The 9,391-nt window shown below is 43.5% G+C and overlaps 1 protein-coding gene across 2 annotated transcripts in view; it reads right to left on the reverse strand.

Annotated features, from left to right (window-relative positions):
• Positions 1–6,941: 6,941 nt before the first annotated feature.
• The window catches only part of LOC130377128 (sialic acid-binding Ig-like lectin 10), a 7,805-nt gene continuing 5,355 nt past the window's right edge, over positions 6,942–9,391 (reverse strand). For both annotated transcript variants that reach the window (XM_056584114.1, XM_056584115.1), the window contains 2 exons: positions 8,432–8,667; positions 6,942–8,323 (listed from right to left, as the gene is read on the reverse strand). In XM_056584114.1, coding sequence (XP_056440089.1) covers positions 8,251–8,323; positions 8,432–8,667 — 309 coding nt within the window. In that variant the 3' untranslated portion in view covers positions 6,942–8,250. The remainder of the gene's footprint in view (positions 8,324–8,431; positions 8,668–9,391) is intronic.

Here is a 9,391-nt window from a genome sequence, read left to right on the forward strand (position 1 = left end):
CTTAAGGCCAGACATGGCAGGTGAATAGGGTAAAAATTTTCAATACAAGGGATCACCATGAAACTTTACCAGTTGATTACATACATCATTATAAGAAAAAAATGTATTACAAGTCTTTGAATTTTGCATATTTAATTATGCTAATTAGGCTGAATCTCATTAAATATGCAAGTTTTTGCATATATTTCCGGTGCATGAATTTTAAACTGTGATAAAGCCAGGACCAAAATTCTTTTTTTATTTTGTTTATATATCAAATGACAAAAAATCCTCACATGGATTTTAGGATATCTGCTTTTATGACCTGGGAAATCAAAATATACTATCCATGGCCTTAAAAACCCTATTTTCGCCATGATTTCCAGGTAAAATGACCCATAAATCTGGCCAGGAACAATTTATAAATAAATCCATGTGTAGATGTCTTCATAACAATGCTATGTGTGAAACTGGGAAGTGTGGTGTACCTAGGTTCTACATAGGCTGAGAAATGTGCACCTAAAAATGGAAAAACACTCATTCTGAGAAAACGGCATTTAAAGATTTATATAGGGGATTTTCATACATTTATACAGCAAAAATCTACTAGAACGCAAAATAAAGGCTCAAGCTCTTAGTCATAACAGTTTTGAATATATAAAGAACATTTAAATAAATAATTTAATAACATGGCAGCCATAGAAAGCCAACAACTGCTGTAACAGGCTGGTTAATTATACGGTATTGTGCAGGTGAATAAGGTAAGATTTGAACTTATACATACTGTATCATCATGAACCAGTTCATAACTTAAATCAAAATGATTACACAAAACATGCAATTCATTTTTTTAATCTAGTTTAAGTAGGCTATGGTAATTAATTGATTTGCATATACAGAACATTGGGCCTACATTTCCATCCCTGCACCATATGTCGCCCCCTCTTCCTGTTCTTGCTGGTGCCTTTTCACTTTTCTTTCATTGCTCTCATGTTTTCTCTTTCCCTTTGTTTGAGGAGACAGGATGGCATTTGCCTTGGTGACCCTCAGCATGTCAGCTTCCCTGATGGTGTTTAGGGTGATTGTTGTGCTCTCCAGCCACAGGTTGGCCATCACATTAAGGATGGCTGACGCACCCTCATTAAAAGATGATATGGCCATGCTTACAGCCGCCTCCACTCTGTTTCTCCCCACAAACACTGTTTTTGGGCAGCGAGCCCATATAACTGAATTGAGGCACTCATTGTTATTTTGTGTGCCCCCATGCTGCATTTTTTGCAGGAGACTGTCACTTGACGTTCGGTGATAAATGGGCACAAGTGTCTGACCCACTTCCCGGGACAAATGGTTTTTTGAGTGAAGCGAGTGGCTGTCAGGGGTCTCTCCGTTGTCTTCCGCCCTCCTAAAGAAGCACCACTGGGGGTTGCATCTGTTGTGCAATGGCACTTCGTCAGTAGACATGCAATGGAGCAGGCCCGCCCATATCTCCGACTTCATGCCCTCAATGTTTCCCTGATTATTTAGAATGGCCCCCCTGTAAAAATTTTGTAGAGATTTGCACTTCTTTGCCGTGAGTTTCCCTGATCCCTTGCCACCCAATTTTTTGCCTACACTTATCTTTCTGAGTGCAGTGCCCATTCTTTTGTGAGCATGGTTAATGCACTCGAGTTTGGTGACCTCCTGACCCGGGTAGGGCTTCAGCTCTACTACCTGCCGGAATGCTGAGCTATCTCCATCCGACAGCATCTCCGTGTACCTGAGCTGATGACGGCTCACTGACCTACCCCACATCCTTTTGGCAGCCTCCTGCTCCATGGCCTTGCTGGAGCCAGCAAAGTTTTTAGCGCAGTCAGCCTTGTGGCCTTCTTTCCAGCTGTCAAACTCCTCCTCACTGATTTCTCCTGCTTTCAACACACTGTTCTTACAGGCGCATGCATGGCAGTAAGATGACAGGATCTCGTAATCTATAACGAGACCTGTCAGGATGTCAATGCAGACACCCACACCGTAGTGTGAGGTGAAGCCTCGCTTCTGCCAGGTCCCATCGAAGGAGACCCCAATGTCTACCACAGCATCCGTATCCTGCCTCAGTGACTCAGCCACCTCCGGATCCATATCTGCATACGCCTGCCTGATGCTCTCCCTGGCCTTGTGCAAGGACCCTAGTCCCCTCTCAATTTCTGCCACTAAAATTAAAATACACACTGTGTCAACATCTGCTCATTTTATTATGTCCTTTTTTTTTATAACATAATCAAAAGAATAACATAATGTATTATTAGCCTAATATAATATTATCTGTTGTATGGTGTATTATGTTTACTACTAGTGGTGTAACATAATTATGTTGGATGTGTATTGAGTTAATACCTATCTACCATAATAATGTGTACATTTACCTAATACAGTAGCCTACATATATTTATTATTACTAGACCTACATTATTATCATCCAAGTCTGTAATCATTCCTCATCTTTCCATAGCCTACCTGTAACTCTTTTGTCATGTCGCTGGTACGTTTTCAAATGAAGGGAAGGGATCCCCAAAACCTTGCTGATCTTTTTCAGCGCAGCATAACCCAAGCCCAACTCGTGTGCCAACAGCACCATTCGCACATTTACGTCAAAGGCGACGTCTCCGCGGGTCTCACTTTGCAGTCGTGTGGATGTATACACGCTTCGCCGATACCCACCCTCAGCTTTACAACGGTTGCACTCCAGAATCAGGCTACTGCAAAAGCCCTGGTTTTTTTGATCAATGTTTATTGACAGATCCGATTCGGCACAGTTAGGACACAGAAGATCATTTATCATCTCATTTAGACGAGAGACATGGACAATCAACCACTGCTGTGTCGCGCAGTCAGTGGCACCCTCTATCACCTCACGGTTAGTAAACAACTTACGACCGGACGCGCTGTTCACTGGAGGGTTATGAGGCAATTCGGCCGGCTGATATATTCTCGTGGATCTTGCTAGACCCATTTGTGTCTTTCTTTTAGCGGACAATTTAGTAAGACGAGGCATTTCTAAAGTTCCCGCGGCCAGCTAACACGGAAATGTCAAAAAGACAACACGTGAGGCACTGAGCGAATCACGTTAGCAGAAAAGCGCCGTCAGCCAATGAATCGACTTTAGTTCTTTAGGACGAAATGGATGCCGCGGCTGAACTAAATCAGTGAAACAGACACATAAATGTGTAATTTTGACGTTTTCTTTACGGTAGTATGAAAGATAACAAGTTAAAGAGGCAAACTAGCTCAAAATCTCAAATTTGACCAGGGCATGAAAAAATCGATATTTCACCTGCCGTGTCTCGCCTTAATAAACTAAATTTACTTTGCAATACTGTCACTCTTTTACATGCCATAAGTCTATATGCAGTTGAGAAACTTCCATTAGCTGCTGTTGAGGGGCAAACATCAGCTACTGTCTCACAGCCCCAGAAGGATTCCCCCCAGTTAATTCCTGACAAGAATGACTCACAAGCGGATGATTCTGTCTCTTCTATAATCTTGGCTATTGTTGAGGGCATTGAAGTGTGCACTTTAATGGACTATGGTTCTACTGTCTCCATTGTGAGGATGTGAAGATTTTCGTAATCTCACCCGGCATTGAGAAGACGCCCCGTAATACCCTCCTCTCTGCCAGGCCGCTCAGTCAATGGACAGTGCCCGGACATTTTAAGCAGGTTAACGATTGGGATCAGACTTGGATATCAGGTATGGCAACAGGACTTTGAAATTATCAGAGGTGCTTGCCAGCCAGTAATTCCTGGTTTTCGATTTTCTGCGGAAACATCATGCCCTCCTTGACATCAAAAAAAAATGCTGCGACTTTGGGACATTCAAATTCCTCTCTTGCCCAAAGGACATGAAGTGGCCGCCTGCTGTAATGTGTCTGTGTTAGCACCAACTAAGATTCCAGCTATGAGTGAAACCCTCATCCCAGCCTGTGTGTCAGCAGCTACACCTGCTTCTCCCATGCTAACTGACTACTATTGTGTTCTCATGCCCAACCCATCGTGTGACATCATCGTGGCACATTCTCTCAGTGAGGTTCAAAATGGCACAACTGTTCGAGTCTTAAATGCCTCCAGAGATGACATTGAGCTGCAGTCAGGTCAACCTGTGGGTGAATTTCATTCTGCTTCATCATCTGCTGACATCATATCAGGTGAAGGGACATGTTGTGCAACCTCCCCCGTGCATGATTTAGCTCCATCCGTCCAGATAAATGACAGCGACCTGTCACCTTCCCAAGTTCAATCTCTGAAGTCACTGCTTCAGAAATACTCAGTATTCAGTAAACACTCAGAGGACAGAGGTTGCACGAGCATCATCAAGCATCAAATCCGCACCGGTGATGCCACACCAATTAAACAGAGTGCCTACAGAGTGACACCAGAGCATAGAGCTGAAATACAGACTCAAGTTGAAAACCTGTTGAAAGCAGATGTCATTGAAGAGAGCTACAGCCCCTGGGCTGCAACAGTTGTTTTGGTGCGCAAGAAAAATGGCACATGGCGTTTCTGCCTGGACTACAGAAAATTCAATGCAGTGACAATCAAAGATTCCCACCCTCTTCCAAGAGTCGACGACGCACTGGTTGCTTTGTCGGGCTCTGCCTGTTCTCCACAATGGACCTGCAACATGGCTATTGGCAAGTTGAGCTGGACCGCGAAAATACAGCACTCACAACAGGTACTGGCCTTTATCACTTTAAAGTTATGCCAATGGGTCTCACCAACGCTCCAGCCACATGCCAGTGCTTGATGGAGATGGTACTTCATGGCCTCCCATGGAAAACCTGCCTAGTGTAGTTGGATGATGTCCTCATCTACAGCTACTCTTTCAGTGAACACTTCCAGCACCTGGAGGAAATTCTCTCCAGATTCCAGTCAAGTGGCCTGAAGATGATCCCTCAAAATGCTGTTTTGCCAGAGATCAGATACGGTTTCTGGGCCATGTTGTATGCAAAGACGGCATTCAGCCAGACCCGCGAAATGTGAAAAGTGTTCAAGACTGGCCTATTCCACAGTCAGCTACAGAAGTAAGAGCATTTCTTGGACTTTGTTCATATTACCACAAGATGATTTAAAAAAGGAACAACAGCAAGACTCCATACTGTCAGAGGTCATTAGCTGGAAAGTTAAAGGACAGAAACATCCATACTGGCGCATGAAAAAACACACACTTGATGAGAAGGCACTTTGGCACGAGTTCCACAGGCTTACCTTTCATAATGGTGTACTCTGCTGTACAGTTTTCAACCCATCCACAAAATCAGTGCTCCATCAAATGATTGTCCCTCATGCTTTAAAAGAAACTGTTCTGCAGATGCTGCATGGAAATCCAGTAACTGGTCATCTATCTGCTGATAAAGTCCTGAAACGTGCTCAGCAACTGTGCTACTGGCCCTTTATGTCACGTGACATCAGGATGTGGTGCAAGCAATGTACTCATGTGACGCATGACGGAGTCCCACACCTCATCAGAGAGCTCCAATGAAAACAATTGTTGCTACTGAGCCATCCCAAATGGTCACAGCTGTCATACTTGAGCTCCCCATCACAAGTCTATGCCATGCCAGACCAGCGCCCCATAACAGTTGCAAAATGTCTGTTTGAATACTTCATCCGTGAACATGGCATCCCAGAAATGCTTCACACTGATCGGGGACGTCAGTTTGACTCTGACCTGGTGAAACATCTGTGTGAACTGCTGGGCGTGCAGAAAACACAAACCAGCCATATCATCCTCAGTGTGACGGCATGATTGAGAGGTTTAACAGGACACTTATTGATTAGTTAGCCAAGACACTTCTTCAACAACCTGGTGAATTTGATGACTCCCTCAACCACGTTGCTTTGGCTTACAATACCAACCCTCATTCTACAACAGGTTTCACACCATTCTTCCTCACAAATGGTCATGAAGCCAGGATGCCTGCTGTTACCTAACAACACACCATCTTCGTTTACTACAGGTTCTCCTGCTGACTATGTTGCACAATTGACGCAGAAACTTCAGTCCACTTTCAGTTCTGCTGCATGGAACAGAGATTTTGCCAACAATCAGCAGAAACGAGTTTGACAAGAGTGTTAAACACACTCCCTATGTTCCTGGATACCTTGTCTGGTTAAATGACCCCACCACAGCAAACAAAAACTCGCTCCTCACTGGAAAGGCCCCTTTGAAATATTAGTGTGCCTTGGATCTGATGTGGATTCTCCTGGAGTGACATACAGGATTCACTACCTCCTGGATCAGTCTGATAAGTCCCAGATTGTCCACTACAACCGTCTGACCCTACCAGGCTTCTGTGCCAGATCGTGGACATAAGACGCTTACATGTGACTCTTTGCAACCTCAACTCCCTTGTTTGACTGCATTGTCAGGTGCTTTGCCCTATAAATCTTCGAAGCTGGCAGGCACGTAGAGCTACAACTTATCTTGCCACAGCAGTTCTCCCTCATTAGCCCCTCCTACTGGCCATCCGCAACCCCCGACCACGGCTTCAATCCCACTCTCCCCTGACTCAGTCTTGTTCCCGCCCCTCTGGCCCAGTATGTCAGTCTGACACTGTCCCCTCTTCCACTCCTCGAAGTTCTGGTTATTCACTACGCCCTGGGAAACGTCTAGTTAGACCTCCCAGATTCCTTAGAGACTATAAGTTTCTGAAGTGACACAGTTGCTTTAAAGTTGTTGTTTACAGTTCCTTGTTTGCTTATTTATTTTATTTGAAACTGGGACGTTTCTTTTGTGGTTGGGGGAGGAAGTGTAAGGTTCACAAGTTAATTCATATTTGAAAGTTGTAGAAGAAGTTAATATAATTTATATTTGAGTAAATTTACTATAAATGTATTTACAATGTTAGTTAGTTAATCATTTGCATATTTATGTTACACAATTATTGTTTACATATTTAAATATTTAATACAGTCAGGATATTTTGTTAAATCTTCCTCACGTTTACCTCAGTCTAACTTCTAGCTTCTGATTAGTTAGTTCAGTCACGTGAGGGGTCCGAACAAGGAAGTGGAGTCGTTGTGAGTTGTGAAGAAAAGTAAAGTACCGCTTGAGAAAGTAATCTGTCTCCATCCTGCTGTTTATTCTCATAAAGAGTGATCACCACATACCAAACACTCACGTCACGTTACACAAGCATGGATGGGCTAATTGTGGAACTGGGGAGTGGTTTCATCATGAATATACAATGTGGGTCGGCCTACTTTGTGTTTATATTTATGCTGGATTATGTTAGGCTGTCCTACTTCCATAACCTTTGCATTAGCCAAGTCACAATTTAATAGAAAACAAGAAAATCAATAACTTTGATTTTAAACATTAAAAGAGCAATAACTTTAGACACATGCTCTAAGCATAAGCAATTTATTCAGATTCAGTTCTGCAAGGTTCTGTTTGGGTCCCACAAGGAGTTGGTGTACATTTTTTTTTATTGAAATGTGAAAAAAGATAATGAACAGGGGCAATCCTCTGTAAATATAATATTTTTAGTGCAGCCAGGAGACGGCAAGGATGATTAGCTAACCAACCCAGCCAGGTATTGTCCCTAGAGATCTCTCCTAGCAGGTGCAGTACATCCCGGTAAACAGCACCAGCCCACCAGCCCACAGCGGCAGCCCACTGCTCCGGTAGTGCCGGTGTGCCCCCATGTGTGTGCCACCATGTGTGTGCCCCCATGTGTGTGGACCTCTGTGTGTGTATGTGTTCACCGGCTACCCGGATGGGTCAAAAGCAGAGAAAGAATTCCTAGTACCTGTGTACATGGCGAAATAATAAATAAAAAAATAAAAAAGACATCCCCTCACAGATGCAGTACATTCTGGTCACCAGCAGCTGGTATCGTTAAGACAACACCTCACAGGTGCAGTACATCTGGTAACCAGCAGGTGGTAGCAATGAAGCAGAGCTATATCCAACAGAGCAAGAGGCCTTGGATAAGATGTTGCCTCGCTGGGGCCATCACAAGTGGAACATACACAATCTAGTAAATAAGTCAAATAAAATCAAGAGACATCAGATCATGTATCAGTCCAGGTAATTAAGCACCATAGCTTTTTAGCTTACTCTGGCACATTTTACATTTACATTTTGAGTGTAAACTAAAAATGTCAATTGATGTGCATTGTCCCTATTTAAAAAATGAAGAAGAAAATAAATGCAGCAAGCGTATTGTCCTGTTAAACTAAATGGATGAGACACTCTACCTAGTATCACTATTTAAATCCTGCTGCCACAACTCTTTCAATATCTGGGGTGTTTTTTGACGGTGCTGTACAACGCTGAGGTTTCTGCCGCCTCTGGCTTGTCACTCTCTCTGAAAGAAGAAAGAAATGTAGTCACTTTGTAAAGCAGATCCATTGGGTTGATAAAGTCCCAAAATGTAGATAATATTTCCTCTTTAGAAATACGAAGAGAAGCTTACCCAGGGACAGCGTTTGGTCTCTTAATGTTGACCACAGAGTAAAAGACAGCATCTGCTTGGTCTGATTGGACATTAGAGCCAACCCAACAGCGAGGAACTTCCTGGTTATCTGAGCGAGAAGTGTGGATGCTGGCATAGTGAGGTTCATCCTGCTCTTCTATCGGTTCTCTCTGTGCTGCAGGAGCCAAGTGATTGGTCAGAGCTGAGACGTTTTCACGCACAGAAACAGGAAGTGGCTATCGGGGAGTGAAGAAAGAAGAGATCATTTAGAAAACACTTTACATTTCCTGAAGACAGTCATCACCCTTGGTGGTGAATAGTGGTCTCACCATGCAGGCTGCGGTAGGCCTCACTAACTTACTGCAAGCTTTCCTCTATCTGTTCAGCTGCTATTTTTTTTTTTATCTCTGAACTTAATTTGCTTCCTTAAAGGGGACCTTTTTCGACTTTTATGACCTATAAACGTTGTTATAATGATTGATAGTCATGTTTAATCATACTAAACTGCTGTGATTCGTGTCAGGTTGCGCTATAGGTTGCTCTACAGTAATAAGAAATTAAGACCAGAAAAGTAGTATAATAGGTCCTCTTTAAAGCAAATTTAGATATCTGTACTTAAATTCATCTTCTCATTCTGTTCGCTGGCAGAAGTCTCCCCAGATCCCAGTTTTTCCTCTCACCCTTTGTGATCTCACCCTAGATCCCACCCTAGATCACCCGCTTTTAGCAAACATGACAAGTCGTGCGGTTTCGCCTCAGGCTGTATTCCCCTCCCTGCCAGAGCCCTATTTCTGGCCCCACTGCTAGTTGATGACACATTTCCCCTGCCAGACACGTCTCTATCCCTCCACCACACTTGATGAGCTGATCAAACAATTCATTTGTATTCACCTTCATCCTCTTCTCCTCCTCTTCCCTGCTAGACCTCTGTCTCAAACCCCAAATATCCCTTCCCTTGTC

This window comes from Gadus chalcogrammus, chromosome 23 (assembly GCF_026213295.1).
Source record: "Gadus chalcogrammus isolate NIFS_2021 chromosome 23, NIFS_Gcha_1.0, whole genome shotgun sequence".
Lineage (NCBI taxonomy): Eukaryota > Metazoa > Chordata > Actinopteri > Gadiformes > Gadidae > Gadus > Gadus chalcogrammus.